The sequence below is a fragment of the Lissotriton helveticus genome, chromosome 1_1 (genome assembly GCF_964261635.1).
Source record: "Lissotriton helveticus chromosome 1_1, aLisHel1.1, whole genome shotgun sequence".
Classification (NCBI taxonomy): Eukaryota; Metazoa; Chordata; class Amphibia; order Caudata; family Salamandridae; genus Lissotriton; species Lissotriton helveticus.
This window is the reverse complement of record NC_136057.1, coordinates 1,326,791,572-1,326,816,694: the sequence shown is the minus strand read 5'-3', so window position 1 is coordinate 1,326,816,694 and position 25,123 is coordinate 1,326,791,572. Positions and strand designations below refer to the sequence as shown.

Genomic DNA, 25,123 nt, shown 5'->3' with positions numbered 1-25,123 from the left:
CAATCTTCTCCTTCTCAGGGCAGCTACATTAATGCACAAGTTACTTACCTTTGGTAACGATATATCTGTAAGAAACAGTAGTTAGTATTAGATTCCTTACCTTAGAATATCCCCAGGCGTCAGACGGGATCCGGAAACTTTTGCGTAGCAGTACCCTTGAACGTCGGTAGGCGTCGTCTGCGGCTCCGCGTCCGTCGTCGGCGCAGGATGACGTCGCCGGAGTACTTAGACGCCGCCCTCGCGCTCTGACGTCAGTTCTTATACACAGCTTTTCCGCGCCAGAAACGCAGAGCCATGATAAAAACCAACACTGGTGACATGAAACTAGGGCCCTGAAAGGGGAAGACCTTAACCCTAGACATCGGTTCGCAGAACGGGGAGGATGGGTGGGGCGGTAAGGAATCTAATACTAACTACTGTTTCTTACAGATATATCATTACCGGAGGTAAGTAACTTCTGCATCTGAAAGAAACAGGTTAGTATTAGATTCCTTACCTTAGAATAGATACCCCAGAAAAACTAACCCCGGTGGTGGGTCTGCGAACCAATGATCACACCAGAAAGTCCTGGAGGACGGAACGGCCAAAAAAGCCATCCCTCCAGACTTGGCTGTCCAGGCAGTAGTGTCTTGCGAACATGTGCAGCGAGGCCCACGTAGCTGCCTGACAGATGTCCTGCAAGGGGACTCCCCGGCCCAGGGCAATAGTAGCCGCCGTGGCCCGAGTGGAATGGGCCCTCAGCCCAACAGGAGGCTCCTTTTCAGCCAAAGAGTAGCATGCCTTGATGCACAACACAACTCACCGAGAGATGGTCCGCTTGTGCACCGCCCGTCCCTTCATCGCGCTCACATAACCAACAAAAAGTTGGTCATCCACCCAGAACTGGCGTGTGCGATCAAGGTAGAAGGAGAGCGCACGTTTTGGGTACAGACGATGGAGCCTCTCTTCCTCTTTCGAGGGATGCGGAGGCAGAAAGAAGGTGGGCAAGGTGATGGACTGCCCGATGTGGAAGGCTGTAACTACCTTGGGCAGGAAAGAAGGACGGGTACGCAGCACAACCTTGTCCGGATGGACAGAAAGGAAGGGAGGCTTGGAAGAAAGAGCCTGGAGCTCACTCACTCTCCTGGCAGAGGTGATGGCAACCAGGAATGCAGTCTTAAGAGTAAGAAGACGTAGAGGACAGTTATAAAGTGGCTCGAAAGGAGCACACATCAAAAAAGTAAGAACAAGGTTCAAGTCCCACTGAGGCATCACGAAAGGAACAAGAGGGAACATATGAGTGATGCCCTTCAAAAACCTATTTACAACTGGGGACTTGAACAAAGAGGGCTGATCAGGGAGCCTTAAGAAGGCGGAAATGGCAGAAAGATAGCCCTTGATAGTGCCCAGAGCAGAGCCCTGCTGGGCAAGAGAGAGAAGAAAGAGGAGAACCTCAGAAAGAGGGGCAGAGAGTGGATCCACAGCCTTTGCTGTGAGCCATGCCACAAATCTGTTCCACCTGCAGGCGTATACCGTTTTGTGGAGGGACGCCTGGCTGCCAGAATCACATCACAAACTTCAGGAGGCAAGTCAAATGGCCTCAACTGTCACCGCTCAATCTCCACGCATGGAGGTGGAGGCTGGACAGGTTCGGGTGGAGGACCGTCCCCTGCTGCTGCGACAGAAGGTCCTCCTGAAGAGACAGACGAATCGGGGGATCGACTGACATGCTGAGTAGCTCGGGATACCAGTATCTTTGTGCCCAGCCGAAGCCACAAGGATGAATTGGGCCCGGTCGCGCTTGATCTTCTTCAACACTCTGGGCAGAAGTGGTATAGGCAGAAAGGCGTACAACAGACCGCAGCTCCACTCGCGACGAAAAGCGTCTCCGAGCGAGTGCCGCCTTGGAAATTCCAACGCGCAGATCTGATGACATTGCGTGTTCTCTTCGGTGGCGAATAGATCTAACCAAGGCTCTCCCCACTGCTGAAAGAGGCCTTGTGCCACGTCCGAGGTCAGACGCCATTCGTGATCCATCATGCACCGACAGCTGAGCTAGTCCGCCCTGGAGTTCAGAGAACCTGCCAGGTGTTATACCACCAGGGTCACGCCCTGATGTTCCAGCCACTGCCAGAGGCGCAGAGCCTCCTGGCAAAGGGTCCACGACCCCACCCCGCCCTATTTGTTGCAGTACCACATGGTGGTGGTGATGTCCGTGAACACCTGCACTACACTCCCCCGGACAGAGTGGAGGAATGCTTTCAGTGCAAGCAGGATCGCCCGCAGCTCCAAAATGTTGACGTGGAGACGGGACTCCGCCAGAGACCAGAGGCCTCTGATCTCCGCCTCTCCCCTTTGGCCTCCCCAGCCCTGGAGAGACGCGTCCGTCACAACTACGTGCTCCGGTTGGGGAAGGGAGAGGGATCTGCCGCTGACCCAATCGCGGTCCATGAGCCAACACTGCAACTGTTGTGCAGTGCCCCCTGAGATCAAGACGTGGTCGGACAAGTTGCCCTGATGCTGGGCTTGTAGGAAGGTGGATACCTGACTATGGTTACCCCAACTTTTTGCCTAGTGTTTAGCTGGTTTTCAACTTAGTTGGCCTAGGATCTTGCTATTCAGGACCCCAGGCTATCTGCTCTCTCTGTAAAATGGACACCATGTACTGTCGGTACATACCAAATTGGATATTGGGTCACCTTTTTGAGTTCCTGTATAGTGTACCATAGGTACTCAGGGCATAGGTACACCCAAGGCCTACCAGGGGCTACAGCATATATTATGCCACCCCTGCCTGGCCACCTACATTGACACAACTGGCTGATCACTAAGCTGGGGCAAGGTTGTGTAATCACCCCTTGCTTAGGTATAGTATCCCTATACCTACCCTATATATAGACACATAGTAACCTATAAGTCACTCCTATGGCAGGCCTTAACAATCCTGAAGGCAGAGTGCTTGGTTATGTGTGAGATGGTGCTCTAGCATGAGCTGAGCCTGTCTGCAGCTTTGGGAACCATGTCCTTATAGCTGTTATATGATATTGCCATACCATATACTCTTAAGTGCATTATAATCCTCGCGGTTAATGCTTACTTTGGTTTGGCTTTATCCAAACATGTCGTGTAAGGTGTCATACGCTTTGGAATACTATCCCCTCGCAAATTCTGGCGATGGGGGTAGCATTCCACCCTTCTAGAGGGAGAAGACATGTTAGTTCTGACTATCCCGGTTAAAGTTAACCCGAGCCCCAGCATCACAAAATGGATGCTGCTGCCACAGACACAAGACTGACCTCCTGCCGCTGGGAGTTCTTCCAGTCACGGAGGTTTGCGAGCACCACCCCAGACAGGACTTTGTGTATTGGGACAGGGAGGGCTGAATAGAATGAGACACTGCCTGGGGCACACTAGGTGCTCCATGCATGCCCCAGTTCAAACCGGTTGCTGGGGCACTCCAGCCCCAGCTCTGGCGCGAAACTGGACAAAGGAGAGGGGGTGTAACCACCCCCCTTCCTGGTCCCACCCACAGGAGGGACCTAAAAAGTAATCCAGCCCCTTTTAGTTGTATAAAGGTAGGAGCAGAGCCCCAGGACTTTAGATTTGATCCTGAACTGAAACTTGAAACGAAACTCTGGACCTTCGACGTTCTGCTGAAGCTGAAGACTGAAGAATCTCCCTTGTGGCCAAGGAGTGACCACCCTGGGCAACCAGGCACCAACCAGCAAATCAACAGCTTGCTTTGTCAACGCTTCCTGCCGGAACCCGAGCACAGAGCCTGACAAGACCCAGACTTCCAGACCTCTCTGATTCTCTCTTTACTTCTTCAGCATAGCTGAGATCCGTGGAGGCGACGAGACACGTGAGACCGGCCATCTTGAAAAGTCCACGACTTGCTAACTGTGCAGCTCCTGAGGAATCCTCAAAGCTGTGCACTGGGGATTGAGAAGCCCCGAATCCGAGCTCCACCTTCACCGAAGATCAGCCCTTCACACTCCACGAGTTCTGCGTGGGGCCCTTCTGCTTGTGTTCTGCTCGACACGTTGTCCGGTTGCTGGCCCGTTCGCTAGTAACCTCTGTGACGACAATTTTTTTGAACCAACTCACTGGTCTGGTTGCCCCAGACTGGCCCCAGCCTCCCTGCAAAGGTGAGGCCCCTCAGACCTTGCTGGTCTGCCTCAGAAACCTTCTTTGAATCATGCGTGGGTTGTCTTTGCCAAGGTTTGTTGACTCCAATCCGGCAGTCGACCCCTCCATCTGCGAGAACCTTCGTGGGACAGCTCCTCTCCAGCATCTGGTCATCCTCGACGCCTCCTGGTCCACGTGGCTGAAGAGACAAGCTTCACGACAGCACCTGATTGCTCCTCGACGTCGTCTGGTTCCTTCCTGGTTCCATCCGGTCACTGGCTAGTGACCCAGACTCTGTCCCCTCTGCTTTCAGGTTCTCTTCATCCTAGATCCACCCTTGGATCCACCCGGACATCTTCCTCCTGGTCGCCTTCAGCATCTTTCTTCAGAGGCTCAATAGACTTCAACGGTGAAACCCGACACATCTTCACACCTATGCACCCGCTTCCTGTGGGTGAGGTAACGCGAGTACTTAGGTGCTCCCACGGGTATTGACTATCCAAGTGTCTAGGTTTTTAGTTGTTTCCTTCTAGCTAGACCGGAATTGTCCTAAATCCTTCTTTTTCTAAACACTAAGTTCCCATTGACTTAACATTGACTCTCGCGTGTGTGTAAAGACACTGCACGCGCCGCCTGTGGGCCTCCTACTCCTAACCCAAGGGTCAGACAGTGTAGCCCCAGCAATTCTCTAGGCTCCTTTTCCTTTTCTCGTGTATATGGTTTGCTTCGCCCCTAGGGCCTGACTGTATTTTGTGAAACTTAAGGTATTCTAACTAAGTGTCTTGTTATGTGCTTTGGCCTCTGACCTCATAAAGAGTTCAGAGGAGTGTGTTAGTAAATAACTACATATATATTTTATATATATCCTGTGTGGTATCCTTTCATTTGATATTCAAGGGGTTACATATGGGAAAACAGCTGGTTTTACACGCCCTCAAGAGTCTTTTAGCCTAAGGCTGTTCTGTCCACGCTACCACTAGGATAGCTGGTCTATAAGGTTGACTTACAACCATCACCATAAGGGTTATTTGGACTGGTACAAGGTGCTCACTAGAATAGTGAACATCATATACCAGGCCAACTTCTCACATTGGTGTGCAGCGGTTGGGATTAGAGCTTGCTGTTATTTTACCACTTGTAATCTTGAGATATCGTTTAAAAGATCACATAGGTACCTGTAGGTACATATAAAAACAAGTCTTAGTATACTTAAGTTCTACTGAACTTAGCTGTTGTAGAGCCTGGGCCTAGCACACCCTGACTACAACTCCTAGATAGGTTCTGTAGGAAAACAAATAGTGTAGGTAGGTGAAACACCACACCTCACTAGAAACCATGTCTCAGCCATTGAACCCCAGTGGTTCTCTGCCTGCAGAGGTAGATCCCTTGGGGACTGCCTCAAGATATGAAGCCTTAGCCTTCCAAGAATTGAGACAATTGTGTACTTCTAGAAGGCTAAAACAGGGTTCAAACCCTACCCTCAAATTCCTAGTTGAGCTCTTAGAAGAATATGATGCTCAAAAGACACCTGACTCAGGTGCTTCAGGTAGTGCAGATGAAGTCCTTCCCTCCACAGATGATACTGTTGAACCAGAAGATGAGGAGGGAGTAGAGGAAGATTCTGATCTTGAGGAAAACAGCCAGGTCACAGTCAGGAGACTTAGCCAGGCTAACCTAAGCATACATGGGAGCCAGTATGGGCAGCCCTCATACAGACCCCCAAGTGGGCTTATCCAGGGGCAGAGAAGAGGAAGATCCCCCTCAGGGGAATCTCTCCACTCTCAAGCTTCAAATGGCTCTCATGGCCCTGCTCAGAGAGAGATGACCTCTCCTCAGAGAAGGGAACATGAGGCCAAAATGAGAGAAGCTGCTCTGAGGATTGAGAGGCAAGAACTTTAAGTTGCCTTGGCCAAAGAGAAGCTTGCTCGTGCTAGAGAGCAAAGAGAGAGTGGGTTAGAACCCACTGGTGGCAGCAATATCCCTAAGAACAAAAATAGGTCCTATGAGAATAGACACCTAAGTAAGATTGTGCCCCCCTACAAAGAAGGGGATGACATCCACAAATGTATAACTGCTTTGGAGAGGGCCTGCAAAGTGCAGCAGGTACCCCAAAGTCAGTGGGCAGCAATCTTATGGCTCTCCTTTTCAGAAAAAGGTAGAGACAAGCTCCTCACAGTTAGTGATGGGGATGCTAACAACTACTCTGTCCTGAAGAGTGCTCTGATTGATGGGTTTGGCTTAACCACTGAACAGTACAGGTTGATGTTCAGGGATACCCAGAAGACACAGACTCAGGACTGGACTGATTTTGTAGATTGTGCTACTAAGGCTCTGGAGGGCTGGTTATTGGGCAGCAAAGTACAGGAATTTACAGGATTGTATAATTTGATTATGAGGGAGCAGATCCTTCGTAATTGTCAAAACCAGCTTCTACACCAGCACCTGGTGGACTCAGATCTGACCTCTCCACAAGAATTGGGTAAGAGGGCAGACAAATGGGTCAGAACCAGGATTAGGCCTAAAAATCAGGGTGGTGACCAGAAGAAAGATTCTACCAAGCCTCAAGAGAAAGGTGGGGATAAATCAAAAGACAAGTCCTCCACGGGGCCCCAAAACTCCAATGGTGGGGGTGGGTCCCAAAAGACTTCCTCTAACCAAAATAAACCTTATTGCCATGTCTGTAAACAGCCTGGCCACTGGAAGACTGACAGCAGTTGCCCAAGGGCCAACAATAAGGAAAACATTCCCCCAAGTAATACTCCCAGACCTCCTGTTACTGTTAGTAGTAATCCCCCAGGTGGTGGGAGTGCCCCCAAGAATTTGGCTGGGTTTACTTTGGGAACTCAGGTGGACTCTGGCCTAACCAGGTCCCCTTCCACAGCTACTCTTGTCTGTGAAAATGGCATGGGATTTGCCAACTTCACTGCTTGTCCCAACACTTTTGGCAAGTACAGACAGGAGCCCCACATCAATGGCCAGAAAGTTGAAGCCTACAGAGACACAAGGGCTAGCATCACTATGGTGACTGACAGTCTAGTCCCCTCAGGACAACTTTTACCTGGGTTCAACTATCAGGTGACTAACATTGATGGAGTGCAGAAAGATCCTCCCATGGCAGTAGTAAATCTCAGCTGGGGATGTATCACTGGCCCTAAGAGAGTGGCAGTGTCTACAAACTTGCCTGTAGATTGTCTACTGGGGAATGATCTAGAGATCTCAGCCTGGGCTGAGGTAGAACAAGAACCCCATTCCAAAATGGTAGGCCTTCCATAAAAGGTTAGTGGGGCTGTGATCGCTACAGCCCCAGCTCAAGCAGAATTCCTTCCTAAAGAGGTTGGAAGGGCTGTGATGGTCACAGCCCACACCCAAACAGAGTTCCTTCCTGAAAAGGTTGGTAGGGCTGTGATGGTCACAGCCCAAACTCAAACAGATTTTAGTGTTGTGAAGCCTGAAACTATGGATCACTCCACTCAGACAGAGAGCATTGGGGAGGAAGAAAAGTCTCCCTCTCACCAGACATTAGGTGAGAGTCAGCCTCCTCAGGGAACTGACCCTACCCCTTGTGAAGAAACTGCCCCAGAGGCAGCCAGGCCTGGCCTGACAGAGCCTCTGATGTCAGTGGACCCTTCCAAGCTTCACGACAGCACCTGATTGCTCCTCGACGTCATCTGGTTCCTTCCTGGTTCCATCCGGTCACTGGCTAGTGACCCAGACTCTGTCCCTTCTGCTTTCAGGTCCTCTTCATCCTAGATCCACCCTTGGATCCACCCGGACATCTTACTCCTGGTCGCCTGCAGCATCTTTCTTCACAGGCTCCATAGACTTCAACGGCGAAACCCGACACATCTTTACACCTATGCACCCGCTTCCTGTGGGTGAGGTAACACGAGTACTTCGGTGCTCCCACGGGTATTGACTATCCAGGGTGTCTAGGTTTTTAGTTGTTTCCTTCTAGCTAGACCGGAAGTGTCCTAAATCCTTCTTTTTCTAAACACTAAGTTCCCATTGACTTAACATTGACTCTTGCGTGTGTAAAGACACTGCACACGCCGCCTGTGGGCCTCCTACTCCTAACCTAAGGGTCAGATAGTGTAGCCCCAGCGATTCTCTAGGCCCTAGGCCTTTCCTTTTCTCTTGACGTGGTACTTATACCACTTTCTTAGTATATGGTTTGCTTCGCCCCTAGGGCCTGATTGTATTTTGTGCAACTTAAGGTATTCTAACTAAGTGTCTTGTTATGTGCTTTGGCCTCTGACCTCATAAAGAGTTCAGAGGAGTTTGTTAGTAAATAAATACATATATATTTTATATATATCCTGTGTGGTGTCCTTTCATTTGATATTCAAGGGGTTACATATGGTAAAACAGCTGGCTTTACATGCCCTCAAGAGTCTTTTAGCCTAAGACTGTTCTGTCCACGCTACCACTAGGATAGCTGGTCTATAAGGTTGACTTACAACCATCACCATAATGGTTGTTTGGACTGGTGCAAGGTGCTCACTAGAATAGTGAACATCATATACCAGGCCAACTTCTCACCGGGCCCACTTAAACTTCAGGTCCCACTGCAGAGCCCGCATCCGCCACCTGGCGTGATGCACCAGAAGGATGCAGGAGACCATCAGCCCCAGAAGCCGCAGCGTCAACCTGACCGAGACTCGGGATAACAGCTAAAAGAGCGGAATCAGAGCCTGAATATCCTGAACCCGCTGTTCGGGAGGGTAAACCCGAAACTGCGCAGAGTCTAGATTAGCTCCGATGAAGAGGAGCTTCTGAGAGGGGCACAGGTGTGACTTCGGCACATTGATGGAGAACCCCAGCAGGTGCAGGAGGTCGGCCGTAGTCTGAAGGTGGCTGACGACTGTCTGGGGCGAGCCCGCCTTCAACAACCAGTCGTCAAGTAGGGGAAGACTGAAACCCCTAACCTGCGCAGATGAGCTGCGACCACCGCCATCACTTTCTCGAACACCCGTGGGGCGCTGGTAAGGCCGAAGGGGAGCACGGTAAACTGAAAGGGCTCGAGGCCTACCGTGAACCGCAGGTAACGCCGGTGAGCCGGCAGGACGGGGATGTGGAAATAAGCGTCCTGCAAGTCCAACGCTACCATCCAATCTCCCGGGTCCAGGGCAGCAAAGACCTGAGCCAGTGTCTGCATCTTGAACTTCTCCTTTCGGAGGAAGCCGTTGACGTTCCGCAGATCCAAGATAGGGCGTAGGCCCCCTTTACCCTTCTTGGGTACCAGAAAATAGTGGGAGTAACAACCACACCCTACTTCTGGCCCAGGAACGCGCTTGATGGCCCCCTTGGCCAAGAGGGCCGTAACTTCCTCTTACAGAAGTTGCAAGTGATCCCCTGACACGCGGCGGTACTGCGGTGGCATGGCTGGAGGGGTCACCTCGAAGGGGAGGGAGTAGCCCCTTCAGATGATTTGCAGCACCCACCTGTCCGATGTGACAGTGCGCCAGTGGAGGTGGTGATGGTGAACCCTGCACCCCACTGGCGTCACATGGGCCTGAAAGCTCGGACTAGGAGGGTTTCGAGGCGGATGCTGCAGGAGTAGGTGTGGACTGGCCTCGCCGTTGTCCCCGATCGCCGCCACAGCGGTTTCCACATCCGCCACCGCGCTGGATGATAGTCTGCGGCCCTTGGCTGGCAGGACGTGTGGCGGCGCCCCTTCCTTGGCCACAAAAGGGGCAAAAAGCAGCCGTTTGCTGGCGTGGGGCCGAGAGGCCCAAGGACATGGCCGTAGCCCTGGAGTCCTTAAAGCGCTCAAGCGCATGGTCTGCCTTGTCGCCATAGCGGCGACGGCCATCAAACGGCATGTCCATAAGGGTGTTTTGGACATCAGCCGAAAAGTTGGCGGACCTCAACCAGGCGTAGTGACGACTCGCCACCGTTGTTGCCATCGCTCTGCCCAGTGAGTCCGTGGTATCCAGCCCACACCGGATGGAATACCGTGCCGCATCTCGACCCTCCGCAAGGGCTTGGGCGAGTTTAGTCCGGACCTCCTCCGGACATTGTGGCAACACGTCCGCGACCGTGTCCCACAGAGAGTGGGTGTAACGGCCCAAGAGGCATGCGGTGTTGACTGACCGCAACCCTAAACTCAGGGAGGAGAATACCTTCTTCCCGTATTGCTCATACCTCTTGGATTCCCGATGACCAGGCTCTCGGGGATGGGGTGGGTAGACAGGAAGCAAGGGTCGACCCGGAGCCGGGGCGGTGGCGCCTGGCCACGTTCCTATCTACAGGCGGACCTGTAGCGGGCTTGGACCAAGTGCCCAGAAGAACGTCTGACAAGGCCTCATTAAAAGGCAGCAGAGGCTCGGCCGAGCTTGCCTGCGGTTTAAGGACCTCAGTGAGGAGGTTAGTCCTCACGGCCGCGACGGGGAGCTCAAGGCCTTGGCAGCCCGCGTCAGCACCACACTATAGGCAGCCCCCTCCTCCGTAGCCACGGTAGGAGGGGAGACAAAACCAGTGTCGGGCGAAGTGTCCATAACACTGGCCTTCCCAAGCTCCCCTGTCCAGTCCTGAGAAGACAGACACTCACATGCCAGAGGGTCCTCAGACCCCTCCCGATCCTCCTTGTCACCCATCACCTGGTACTCAGGTTCAAAGGATAGGGCCGGGTCATAGAAGTAAAAAATCTCCCATTGGCGTCGAGAGCGGCGATGCCGGACCCAAAGTAAGGGCAGGACCGGGCACGGCGTCGTCCTGCGACGGCGCAGGGGCGTGACACCCTGTGGGCCGGCGCCGGCGAGGTTGTGAGGTCGACCTGCGAAGACCTGGATCTGGAGTCGGATCCGTCGGGGCCCGGCGATGTCGGGACCGAAGTCGCCGGCGGCGCCGAAGCACCCGACAGCACCGGGGCCGAAGCACCCGGCCCGCATGGGGACCCAATCGGGGCCGCTGGGCCCAAAGGCGCCGCGGAACCCAACTGAGGAGCGAGCGACCTCATGGCCATGAGGAAGGACTCGATCTCCACCGGCGTCGCGTGCTGCCCAGGGACCGGCGGGTATGGAGCAGGCCTCGACTCCTGCGGCCCGGCGATGTCGGGACCGAAGTCGCCGGCGGCGCCGAATCACCCGACAGCACCGGGGCCGAAGCACCCGGCCCGCATGGGGACCCAATCGGGGCCGCTGGGCCCAAAGGCGCCGCGGAACTCAACTGAGGAGCGAGCGACCTCATGGCCATGAGGAAGGACTCGATCTCCACCGGCGTCGCGTGCTGCCCAGGGACCGGCGGGTATGGAGCAGGCCTCGACTCCTGCGGCTCCTGCGGAGCCGCGTGGGCGGTGTCGCCCGAACCCCGGCCGCATCGCGCGAGCGTCGGGGGAGTCAGAAGAGCGATGTCATCTCTTTGACTTCTTGTGCCTCTTACCTGAGGACTTTGAGCCCGAAGATTGATGACGACTCCCGGAACTGTGGTGACTCCGGCCCCGCGACCGGTCCCTCGATCTCCTTCCGGACCGGGACCTCGAGTGGTGCGGGGCTGACTGCCGGAGCTTGAGTCGCTTGCGGGACCGCTCCCGTCTAGCTTTGGACGTCAGGGCCTGGCAGTCGGAGCAGGACTTGTCGTCGTGGTCTGGCCCCAGACTCTGAAGACACCGGCGATGGGGGTCGGTAACCGACATCAGTCGGTTGCAATCGACGCAGGGTTTTAACCCGGGCATCCCTACCGGCACCGTCGGAGTCGAGAGACTTCGAAAGATGATCAAAAAGGATCGAAAAAGTTAGTCAAAAATTGACTAGGGTACAATTTTTTCCGGATCGGCGCTTGCTGGCGCGGAAAAAAGAAGAACTGACGTCAGCACGCGAGGGCGGCGTCTAAGTACTCCAGCGACGTTATCCCGGCGCCGGCGACGACGGACGCGGAGCCGCAGACGACGCCTACCGACGTGCAAGGGTACTACTACACAAAAGTTTCCGGATCCAGTCTGACGCCTGGGGATATTCTAAGGTAAGGAATCTAATACTAACCTGTTTCTTTCAGATATTAATCGCAACAGTTATTTTGACATTTTTATTACTGCCCGAAACCTGGGAGCCCAAGATACTCTGCAGTAGGTGCCTTTAAATGGTAAACACATTGCTAAACACAGCGCCCCCTTGAGGTCAGCGCACCCTTTCCAGGTCAGTGCCCAGTGCGGCAGCACCGCCCGTATCGCCCTACAGCCGGCACTGCTTGGAGTGGACAACTAATGAGTTTCAAATGGAAGTCTGCTAGAGCAGGACACCAGCAACCCTATTCCAAGTGCAGAAGTTATGCTGATGCGGCTGGTAGTGCGGCCTTAATTGTGAAAAGTAATGCAAGAACACAGCACTTCCAATTTTTCCCACATGTAAATTGCACCAGAAAAATATGGTGAAATGTGTGAGATAAATACAACGTGTAGGAATCGATGTGGAAACAGTGATTCAGGAATGAATAAACAGATTTACTAGGCAGCAATTACGTAGGCTTCAAACCTGATTTGGACCCATATGGATAATGGAGGTCGAAAGGCATTCCAGGGGGACAAACTTGCTCCCCAGCCTACTCCGGATTGAGATGTGATGCGGTGCAGACCTGGAAACCCTAAAGCTTTCAGAAAATGTATATAAACTGCCGAATATACTGACTTTCTCAAGTGATACATCCTCTGGTATCTAGTCCTGCTTCTGGGCAGTAACACTTTCAGAAGTTAGATTGAGGAAACTGAAAAGAATTCACCCTTCAGAGATTATTGGCTTTGCATGGACTTTGGCCGATGTGTCACAGATGCTATTTGTAGGAAACAATATTTTTATGAAATAAATAGAGCTATATAAATAAACTCACAAACAACTGCTTCAACTGGTATGGACCACTTTCTGAGCGTAAAGTCTAGCCGCGGAATAGAACATAAAAATTGGTGCATGTCGAAGATGGTTCTTGAAAACCTGAAGAAAGTTTACAATACCTGCATATGAAGACTAGAGATTCGGTATTGGATTCATGATGCAGAAGGCGACTGGTTGAGGGATGGGAATATAGAGAACAAACATGGAGAGTCGTTTGGGATGTAAGAGGGGGAAAGCAAGCACTGGCGACATTATGTAACAATATAAACGCCTATAGTTGTACTCTCATTTCAGGACATTCTGGCTGATGCACGTAGCCCACAATGAACTAGAATATTGTTTTGGCTCATGTTATAAAATCATTACAACTTTTATATTAAAAAGCAAGTTATCAATAGATCAGTGGCGGATCCTAGGCTAAGGCGGCAGAGCATTGCCCCACTGACAGGAACAGCAAAGAAAGGAAATAATAAAATGATAATAACAGAATGTTATTATCCTTTTATTTTTTCCTCCTTCTGTGGCAGTGGATGAAGTGGCGGGTGGAGCTTCAGGGGATGAATGGTAGAACACTCCTGTGCACAATCACTGTTTGGTCGGCCCTCTCGGGCCACCCAAAACAGTCATGTACACTTCCCTGTTCTCCTTGCAGGCTGCATTAGAGCCTGCATGGAGAACATGTCCACACCTCCAGCCCCTGGCTGAGTGACATGTCATGGCACTCAAACCAATCCTATCGCTGCATTGCAGCGTTGTGATTGGCTTAGGGGTGGGAGTCTGGCTGCCTACTTCCTGTTCCAACCTGGAGGCGCACACAGACGAGCAGGAGAGAAGTTTTATTTTATTTTAACCAATTTCTGGTACTCTCACTCGTTGTTCCTGAATCTCTAAATGACAGAGGCAGTGTTCAGTATAAGTATAGGTATCGGTTCAGTATAAGTATTATAGTCCAATAACGTCTTATCCTCCATAACGGGCGCTTTTCAAAATGCTTTGCTCAGGTAGCACTGTGGTGAAATCCCAAGACCCTCAGTTTATAGAAAAGCATAAGAAGCAGACTAGAAACATGAAAAAAATTGCAAGTCTTATGAGTGGACTGGACTGAAAGACAGGACTTATAAGCTTAAATAAATGCTGAACAAATCGTGGAACTAAGGGTTGAATAAATAACATGAAGAGAAAAGCCTGGCACTGTTTTCATTAAAAAATAGAGTTGTTGAACAAGCAACAAAGTTTTATCTGCTTTGTAATTTGTGGATCAGCGAAGCCAAAGAGGTACAGAGGCTGGAGAGTTTAACAAGGGAACCCGATCTTACTCTGTGGTAGATGATGGACAAAGCATGCTTCTAGATTTCTCATTGTATATAAAAATTACATACTCAGTGCTAAACATGGTAACCTTAATTTTTGACACATATATATCAACAGACTAAATATATTAACCTCTTTAAGTGAAATTTCTTCAGGTGTCAAATCCAGCTTCTGGTTGACAACATCAGAAGACGGTGGCTGGAAGAAACCAAAAAACAACTAACATTTACAACGAGAAAAACTTATATCTGCTTCTAATTTTACACTTTGCTTTTTCAAATCCATAGAGCTCTATCTCTTGTACTTCCGAGTTTATCCAGTAGTTGATTGCAATTTTGGGAGGCGCCCTGGCTGGCAGCTTAAAGAGAATTTTGATAAAAGGACTAAATACTCCCTCAAGAAATTGATTGAGCTGAATGGAAATTGGTAGCTTTACAAGCATTCAAATAATTATCTGGGCATATATTTACTCATTGAAAATAGCAGATGCAGGTAGGAGAGGTTGGACTAGGTGAGGAGGGGGGATTTCGAGAGACGACCACGAGGGGAAATTATTTATTTAATTTTCCCTCGTGGTCATCTCTCGAAATCCCCCCTCACCTGGCCCCACCGCCCCACCACTCTTACCTGCAGCAGTCGCTGTTGGACGTCTCAGGGAACCAATTGGAGCAAAGAAAATGTTAGCCCAGTCGGAGACTTGATCTGACTGCTAATGAGTGGGGTACCTCTATACCCCCATTCCACCCCTCCGACCCCCTTTTTGACAGTAAGAAGCTGTTCGGAAGTGGAACCTTTTCTAGGGAAGATAGCACGAATCATTGAAACAAGAAAGCCTTGAACAGACCTCAGGCCTGTGTATCAAAAGCGGCGGAACGCATTTTGGCTGTGCAGATCTTCAAGATGATTTATATACAAATAGATGACTAATCTACTTCATTGAAGAATTTAGAATGCTTACCTAATGAATTGACGAATTTCAAGGCATGTAATATAGAATGTTTAGCATTTGTAATCAAAAAGTATTTATTTTATCATGAGGCGGTGGCTTACTCACCTCCCAAATGGGAATCACTTACCAACTACTATACAACAGTGTAATGGTACTGTAGGGCCCTCATACTTTAGATCAAAGGAGTGGCACCTGCTATATCTTTCTCGTGAGTATGTGAGGGAAGAAGAAATGCTGGATGAATCCATGGAAAGAAATATTTGGATTGGGAGACAATGTAATAATACTCTAAATTGTGGGCGGCCATTCCACCCCTGGAGTAAGGTAGGGTAGTATCAGCATTGCTCAACGTATTCTAGCCTTTTTGTTGGCCTATGCAAAAGTAATACAAATGGAGCAGATTGTGCTGAAAAGGGTGTTTGTAAGGGGCAGTGGAGCAATTACAAATAGGTAAAGCAGTCTGGGGAGGAAGAATGCTAGAGAAAGAATGAGAGGAGCCTAGTGTATTGTCTGCTGCTTGATTTTGTGGACTGTTGGGCCATAATTAGCATGTAAAACTAGAGCAGAGTCTCGGTGTATTTTTATTCCGAGATAAAGTGTTGAATTATGACACCAAAACATGGGGAAGTTTATAATTTATTGGGATACAGTGCACAGCAGTGGACGATCATGGACTTATCCCAGTTAATTTGAAGTCCAAAGAATTGTTCAGGTTTAATTATCTCTCCTAGAACTGGGTTTTGGTTATCCACAGGATAAACCTTTTACAGTATTATGTCTCTGGCATATAAGGATGCGAGGAAGGCCTGCTGTGACTTTTGAATAGCAATTGACAGCTGAAAAATAGCGTGCCGGACCCTATAATTTAGCACACGTGCAATGATAGGTCTAGATGGTGCTGCTGGAGGAGGGCAAACACCCAGGGATCGAAGCACCCTTACGACTAGGGACATAAATAGGTTGCCTGTGCCAAACATGAATGACGAGCATCTTTCCTACAAACAGTTCCATCAGGCCAACAGTCATAGAATGCGGGACCCCCAAAATGTGCAAATCATTGTGGAGCGACCATGGCTCGAGATCTTTATGTTTGGTGCGTGTTACGTTTAAGGATTAGTACTTCCATCAAGTCATTGATGCATTTTGAAGTATGCAGCAGGGCCATCCCCCAATTCAGATATGTCAAGTTCTGCGACATTTATATGTTCACCAGATCTGTCCAGGTGGTGCTGCATATAGACAGCTCGCGATATAAGTGTATACATTTTTGTATCTGTTGCTTGCAGGCTACTTTGCATATTTAGGAGCAATGTACAGATATATGGGGAGCCTATGTTGGTGCCCCCCTCACCCTTAGGGAGAGAGGAGCCACCCTCATCAACATTTTGCTGCTGTTTTTTTTTCTCTTCAAAAACTGGTCATGGACTGCTGATGATCAGTTTTATCCATTTGCTATGCTGCGGGCTGGTAAGAAAATGGATCAGCGCCTCTGCCAGAAGTCAGAGTGCCGCAGCAAGCCCTGCGGTCCAAGATTTGCCAGGAGAATAATGAGGGGCACAAACCCAGATCTCAAGGGGCCTACTGCGTTAAATTACAGTTGAACATGATGGTGGATAATCCAAACAATCTATATTAGGGTATAAACTCTAGGCCATAGAATGTTCCATAGTGCTAGTGTTAATGCAGTGGCGCAGGGATGGCTCACCTATAAGGGCGGGTACAGCCCGAAATGCCACGGGACAGTTGACTCAATCCAAGTCCCCTGTGTTGAGGCAGGTGGTCACACAGTGGTCCGCACACCTTGCAGCGAGTCAGCATGCCACAGCAGCCCCTGTGCACCCCAGCTGCGGCCACAAGACTACGGTAGCCACAGCAGCACCCAAACCCGGACGGTCAGCCTCTCACCCTGCTGTGCCACTCCACACCCCCCATGACAGACGGCAATATCTTACTGCTGCTAGGCCTACTCAGGTCCCAGGAAGTAGGATTGTAGCCCGCAGGAATTCACAAAGAGGCACCTCCGGTGGCCCGAGCGGTTGTTGCGGGCATGCCCCAGCCACACTCCACAGCACACAGCTCTGGTTTACAGCTGTCCAGGCATGCCTACACACCACCTTTCAGCACCCTGCAGAGGGTGGTAGTCAGTCTCCATCGACTAGCGTCAGGTAAGTGACTGAGGCAGGTCAGCGGACGACCTCCCCAGTGGAACACACTAGGCTGCAGTTTCGCAAGACCATGACTGAATTCTGCTAGGAGAAAGTATCATTTCCAAAATTGGTTCTGTGGTACCACACTGTAAGCAGGAATAAGAAGAGCGAGTACCGTTTAGTGCATGTGCCTTTCAGGGTGAGCCCGAAATGAAACACTTTTAAATGTCAGAGAAACTTGCAGAAACACAACCTCTCCATGGAACTCCCCATTCTAAGCTATGAATATGTTCATACCTTGGATACCTTGGGTGGACATTCTGTTACTAATTTGTGGTTGTCTAGGTCATTTTTCATGAATCTCTAAATGAATTTGAGGAGGCCCAGTAAACAAACTGAACACCACTATTAACTCATCACCCATAATGTGCAATCATAAATATACTAAGGCAAAATATTTTAAACTGGGTTTATGCAACAGCAAATACATATTCAAGAATCACAGATCAATGGCAGTGATGATTTATATATACGAGGAAGTGAATGTGTTTAAGAGGCTGCATCATGGAAAAGACGAAAAAGGGCCTTGGAGAGATGGTACTTCATGTCTGAGGAGTTGACTTGACTAAAAGAGCAAGAGTCATAAAAAATTAATAAGGGCTGCCTAAATCAAAGAACAGAGGGGGTATGTGTGAAGGGAATAGCCGGGAACAGAAACTAAGTACCCAAGTCTGTGCACAAGACTTTAGTATTAAATGACTCTGAAATGTGTGCCTCAGCAAAACAAAGATGGTCGTGAGTGTGGAAAATCTAACCTTGGAACCAAGCCCTCGTCTCTCGTTGATAATGGGCAAAGGGTATCTCTAGTTCCCTCTTAGCATGGTAAGCATGAGCAAATCAGTGCCAAACAGGATATTCTTCAGCTTTTCACAAACATAGATCAACAAACTGAATATACTAACCTCTTCAAGGGATTTTTTCTCAATTTTCTGATCCAGCTTCTGGTCAGCAACATTTGCTGTAGGTAACTGGAAGAAACAAACAAAGAACTAACATTTACAACAAGATAAAATTGTGTGTGGGGTAATTTGGCATTTGGATTTCACAAATCATTAAAGTTTATCTGATGTGGTCACTGGCTTTCTAATGCCTTACCTCCTTACATTGGGGATGGAGTCATAAGTGCAAGTGAGAAAATAATTCTAAGAAATAGAGCTATGGAAATACCTCCAAAAGAAATACATTTGGGTGATGGAAAATGGACAGGTGTATGAGTATTGTAACAGTATATACCTAACATAAAATATGATGGAATGAATGATTACAATTAGTCTAACCACTGGCAGTCGCTTTGTGTAGCATTCCAACCCATCATTCTTTTGTCCACCATGCTATTTCAGATTAAACCCAGTGATATGCAAAATAACGATTGGCTGAGACTCAGCCCCGAGTAAGAAAACAAGTTACGTGTAACTTAGGTTCCCCAGTATTGGTACTTTCATAGATTCCCATGCTTTGTATCATTCCCCGTCGTCGGAATGGGAGCCTCGGTAATAGAAAAATACCATAGCAGTATGTACAAAAGTGAAAGACAGGCCTAGGCCTCATCTCATTTTGTAGCCTATCCGCCTCTTTTTGTAAAAGAGACCAAAAAATTTGCAGCAACCAATCAGAGTAGCCTCACCCAATAGAACCCTCCTGAGAGAGCCTCAGAGCCTCAGATTTTCGTAGCCGTTGTGTAGAAGTAATTACATTTGCTGAAGGCTGAGCTTTCCCAGGAGAAGCGGGTGGGCGCATCGGAATCTATGAAAGTACCAATACTGGGGAACCAAAGTTACAGGTAAGTAACTTGTTTTCTTTCCCCAGTATTGGACGTTCATAGATTCCCATGCTTTGCATCAGAGTAGCTAGCAGTAAGCCATAAATGCACATTCTTTTACATGCATATCAGCATAACACATCATAAACATTATTATGAAATAAATACACAAAACCAAGGAGTATCATATATTCAGCAATATATTTTCAAAAGGCCCAATGTAGACACAGTTCTTTCTCCGAGAAAAAAACTCTTCAAAGCAGGCTTTGCTTCTTCTTGTTTAATTTTTATTTGTTCTTTTGTTTCTTAAATCCAAACACAGTCACTTCCAAGATTGATCAAGCATATAATTTTACAGCATACAGCCTACGCGTTTCGTCCTTACAGGGACATCATCAGGGATTATTTGTATTATGTCTAGTGGTCTTTGCGGTGGACCACTCCAAGTAGAGTGTCAAAAAGATTTGTTTACTTTTGTATTGTTAAAACTTTAGTCTCGTGAAGTGCAGATAAATAGGTGACTCTCGCCGCAGCATTGAGTGTAATTATTATGAAATACCAAATGTGCCATAAAGGAAGGAAGGATAGAAAAGAAAGCTCACCGCTCATTGGAATAAATTCCTCAGGACTGCTTGTCCGACTGCTGTATCACTCCTTGTGGAAGAATCCAAACAGTAGTGTTTCGTGAAAGAATGGGCACTGCTCCACATAGCTGCCCTACAAATATCCTTAATGGGGACACCAGAGAACAGAGCCGTAGATGATGACACTGATCTCGTAGAATGAGCCTTGATCCGTCCCCTCAGCCGCTTCCCCGCTGCTTGATGACAGAAATGAATCGTGCTGGCAATCCAACGTGAGATCCCCTGCTTTGACAGGGGCAAACCTTTCCTTGGAGCGCTAAAAGTGACAAAAAGTTGCGAAGTCTTCCTGAATTCCTTCATACGTTGAAGATAGAACTTCAAGCATCTTTGGACATCCAAAGTGTGGAGGGATCTATCCGCCCGAGATGAAGGTCGAGGAAAGAAAGTCTTTAGTACTATAGGCTCATTTAGGTGAAAATCCGAAGGGACCTTTGGAATAAATTTCGGATTTGTCCGTAAGATCAAAGCCTCTTTTTTGAACTGTAAGAAAGGCTCAACAATTGTGAGAGCTTGAAGTTCCCCAACTCTCATGGCTGATGTTATCGCCAGAAGAAAAGCAATCTTCCAGGACACAAACTTCATGTCCACTCTATGTATTGGTTCAAAAGGAGCCCTCATGAGATGGGCAAGGACCAGGATGAGTTGCCAAATTGGAGGAGGAGGTCTTACCGGAGGGAAAGCCCTGAATAGACCCTTGAGGAATTGCATGATCACCCTCGCGGACCATAAGAAGAGCCAGAGGTTGTTCGCCTGAACCTCGAGATCGCTGCCAGATGCACTTTAATGGAAGAATGTTGAAGTCCTGACTTGGCCAAAGTCAATATGTATGGTAAGATTTTATGATGAGCTGAAGTAAAAGGATGAAGATTTTCCTTTTGGCGCCATGCACAAAAGCGCTTCCATTTTTCATGATAGGTCCTATTTGTACTAGGAGCCCGAGCTAGAGCTAAAATGTCCTTACAATCTTGAGGGATATCTAAAGCATTGAACTCCCGGAGCTCAGGAGCCAAGCTGTCAATTGGAGAGAGCTCGGGTCCGGATGTATCACTTGGCCCTGGGACATCGTCAGCAGAGTAGGAATTGGACGCAGGAGAATTTGTTGATCCTGAGATAGAAGGAGGAGCTCTGTGAACCAAAATTGGCGGGGCCAAGCTAGGGCTATTAAAATCATGGTGCAGGGTTCTGTTTTGAGTTTCCTCAGTATCCTTGGTATCAAAGGAATCGGTGGAAAGGCGTAAAGAAATGCGCCTGACCAGGCTATCAAAAGGGCATTCCCCAGTGACCCTCGATGGTGATATCTGCTTGCATAGAATTGGCATTTCTTTTTCTGTGGAGTCGCAAACAGGTCTATAAGAGGAGTGCCCCAACGAGAGAATATTCTGTAGAGAGTTCTCTGATCTAATTCCCATTCGTGGTAGACTGACCGTAGGCGGCTCAACGAATCCGCCTCCACATTGAGAGAACCTGGTAGATGTTCTGCTGAGAGAAATATCTGGTGACGAATAACCCATTCCCAGATCTCCTGTGCCTCTTTCGAAAGGAGTTTGGATTTTGTTCCTCCCTGCTTGTTCACATAATGCATGGCCGTTGTGTTGTCTGTACGCACCAGGACTGTAGAATTTTGAATTTTTGGAAGGAAAGCTTGTAGAGTTAAACAAATTGCCCTCAGTTCTAGTAGGTCGATGTGAAAAGTGCGAAGCTCTGGAGACCAGTGATCTCTCACTTGAAGATCCTGTAATACAGCTCCCCAGTCTTCCAAAGACGCGTCTGTGGTCAGGACTAACAGAGAGGGAGGAACCGTGAAGGAGAGACCTTCCTCGATATTGCTTGTTATAGTCCACCACCTGATCGCCTCTTTCATGACACGAGTAATCTTTATCCTGTCTTCGAAAGACCCCTCTGTTTGACGCCATTGCAAGTCTAGTTGTTCCGGCAGGGGACGCATGTGAAGCTTGCAGTGCGGAATCAATGCAATGCAAGATGACATCGATCCTAGAAGGGATTTGTACTTATGGACTGAAAGAGTTTGATTCCTTTGAAATCGGTTGGCAGAAAGAATCAGTCTGTTCTGTCTCTCCTCTGAAGGGAAAGCTTTGCAGAGAGTTGTATCCAGAATGGCACCCAGAAATCTTGCCGACCTGGATGGAAGAAGGACAGACTTGCTTGTGTTTAGGCCTAGACCCAGATGACTGAAAAGCTGAACACAATCCTCGACTGCTTTTGAGGCTGCTTGAGAAGTTGGAGCTTTTATCAGCCAGTCGTCAAAGTTGGGAAACACCTGCAGAGACTGCCTTCTGAGAAAAGCTGCCACTGGTGCTAATACCTTTGTAAAAACTCCGCAGTTCAGATCTTAGTCCGAAAGGTAGGACTCTGAACTGAAAGTGGCTCTTGGCTACTGTAAAGCGAAGGTACCTCCTGTGGGCTGGATAAATGGGAACATGAAAATATGCGTCCTCTAGATCTAGAGTTGCCATATAATCGCCAGGATTTAGGAGACACAATATATCCTGGAGAGAAACCATCCAAAAAGAGAGTTTTATGAGATAGGTGTCGAGCTCCCTCAGGTCTAGAATTGGGCGCCACTTTTCGTCCGCTTTGCGAACCAGGAAAAACCTGGAATAGAATCCTTTCCCTCGTTGGGTCTGAGGAACCGATCAGTCAAAGAATAGATTCCCTTGAAAGTATAACAGGATTTAGCTAAAACATAGCCTAAATATTCACAATTAAATCAATATTATTACAAACACAAATATATAGAGTACAAATCATTTATTATGCAAAAGTAGTTACAAACAATTAATAACGCTGCTAGACATATTCTGATTCCTAAGTTGATGATTAAAAAACTAATTAAATTACACAATCAATTATGACCTGCACAATTGAGAAGACAGACATAAAATGTAAAACATAAAAATTGTAAAATACAAGTTGTACATTCGTAGCTCACAGATTCTGACACCTATGTTTTATCGTTACAACTTTAATATATAAACATTGGTGGTAGAGACATGAATTGTACTGGAGATTGGGCGTCGACGCGTTTCGGTTGTTAGAACTGATTATTTCCACCTTTTTCAAGACCTTTCTTTTCGTCTGTCGTAACAGGGGGTCTGATAAGTCACCCTACAATAAACATACATAAGATAACAATTTAACACATAATCTTTCTCTTGCATCATTATAAGATCAGCAAGATCTTTGGGGTCTTTGAATTACCGGAAGGTTCCTTTCAGGGCTGCAAGAGGAAGAGGTTTTTCATCTTACAGAGGTGGCAACCAACAGCGCTACTCTTCGTACTCTCAGTCCTCTCAGTCGTACAAACCCCAATACTCACAGCGCCAGGGTCAATCGGCGCCTTTCTCTCGCCAACCATCAAGAAGATGACAGGGACGTCAGGGGAAAGATACGTCTAAACGACAATAGCGGCTATATGGCTCTGTCTACTATTCCTCCCCCTCTAGTAACATCAGTGGGGGGAAGGATTTCAGAATATCTCCACAACTGGAAAATGCTTACATCGGATCGGTGGGTCCTTAACATCGTATAATTCGGCCACACACTAGAGTTTCAAAAATTTCCACCTTCCAGATCGCCTCACGCCACGGAATCGAAACATCTAAATCTTCTGCGTCTCGAAGTCCAACAGCTTCTCATCAAAGGAGCGATGGAATCGGTTCCTCAGAATATATGAATGAGAGGTACCCCTTAAGAAACTCAAGGGAAATGAGGTTATCTAACCAGTCAAAGAATAGATTCCCTTGAAAGTATAACAGGATTTAGCTAAAACATAGCCTAAATATTCACAATGAAATCAATATTATTACAAACACAAATATATAGAGTACAAATCATTTATTATGCAACAGTAGTTAAAAACAATAACGCTGCTAGACATATTCTGATTCCTAAGTTGATGGTTAAAAAACTAATCAAATTACACAATCAATTATGACCTGCACAATTGAGAAGACAGACATAAAATGTAAAACATAAAAATTGTAAAATACAAGTTGTACATTCGTAGCTCACAGATTCTGACACCTATGTTTAATCGTTACAACTTTAATATATAAACATTGGTGGTAGAGACATGAATTGTACTGGAGATTGGGCGTCGACGCGTTTCGGTTGTTAGAACTGATTATTTCCACCTTTTTCAAGACCTTTCTTTTCGTCTGTCGTAACAGGGGGTCTGATAAGTCACCCTACAATAAACATACATAAGATAACAATTTAACACATAATCTTTCTCTTGCATCATTATAAGATCAGCCTGTCCCCTATTGTCTCAGCATAGTTAAAGGTATTAGGCCTAGGGCATACAGAATGTCAAAGTTTTAATCTACTCTATAAAATCTCCAATATATACATGTGAAACATTATTGAACATCATCAAGCTAAGAGAATACTTAAATTGCCTTCACAATCCTATATCTAGGAGACTCCAATACCTATTAAGTCGTTTGAACGGTTTACCAAATGTTCTTCGGGCATGTATTAGTACTCTTTTCCCGTTTTCTAACGTACTTATTTATAATGTCATAGCCCCTATGGAACCTGCACTATATGTCTTACCCTTAGTTTGGCATGAAGGTAATGGATCTCTGCACTTCGTATTCCTGTTCTATTTTCGTCCAGAAAATGATATGTGTGTGGTCAATGAGAGATCCTGGGAGTACAAGAGAATGTATATATGTTTAAAATCAAATTCCTGCTGTGCCATCACAAAAAGCCGGCACTCCTTGAATTTTTAAAGACTGAAATTAGTGCATTTACCTGTTGTTACTTGGTAAGGCAGCAAGGGACGAGGTGTTATGATACACGTCCAATCTTTATTTATGTGTTTTCCATAAGAACTTTCTAGCCCTAATTAGGGGAAAGGGAATAAATTATAAGTGGGAAATTATACATGGGAAATTATGTGTATGCAGATCGAGGCTCTCTATTTTTCTAATCGGCATACCTGCAATAACAGAGGCTTGATTAATTTGTCCACACTTATCCGTTCATAGGCAGGAATAAGTCGATCCTTATTTTGGGACTTATGACCTAATGATTAAAAATAGTTAGAAGACACAATATTAGTCTTCTTTTAAACACCATGTAACGTTGCGTGTTGTTTAATTAGGTTGTCCCTATGTAGCCTACAGAAAGCATACCTGCTGTGAGAAGAGCTCGGGTATTTTCTCCCAAGTAGCGCTGTCAAAATGCAGCTCAAGTGCCGTAATCTCTTCCAGGTCCTAAAGTCTGGTGGATCAAAAATGAGATAATGCAGCACGTTTATAGTCTGGAAGAAAGAGAGACAGGCGTGTCTCTATTAA

General features: G+C 47.7%; 1 protein-coding gene across 15 annotated transcripts in view; it reads right to left on the bottom strand.

Annotated features, from left to right (window-relative positions):
* LOC144823590 (uncharacterized) overlaps positions 1-25,123 on the bottom strand; it is a 739,799-nt gene that overhangs the window by 290,442 nt on the left and 424,234 nt on the right. For all 15 annotated transcript variants that reach the window (XM_078682228.1, XM_078682261.1, XM_078682304.1 and 12 more), the window contains one exon: positions 18,299-18,364. In XM_078682228.1, coding sequence (XP_078538354.1) covers positions 18,299-18,364 — 66 coding nt within the window. The remainder of the gene's footprint in view (positions 1-18,298; positions 18,365-25,123) is intronic.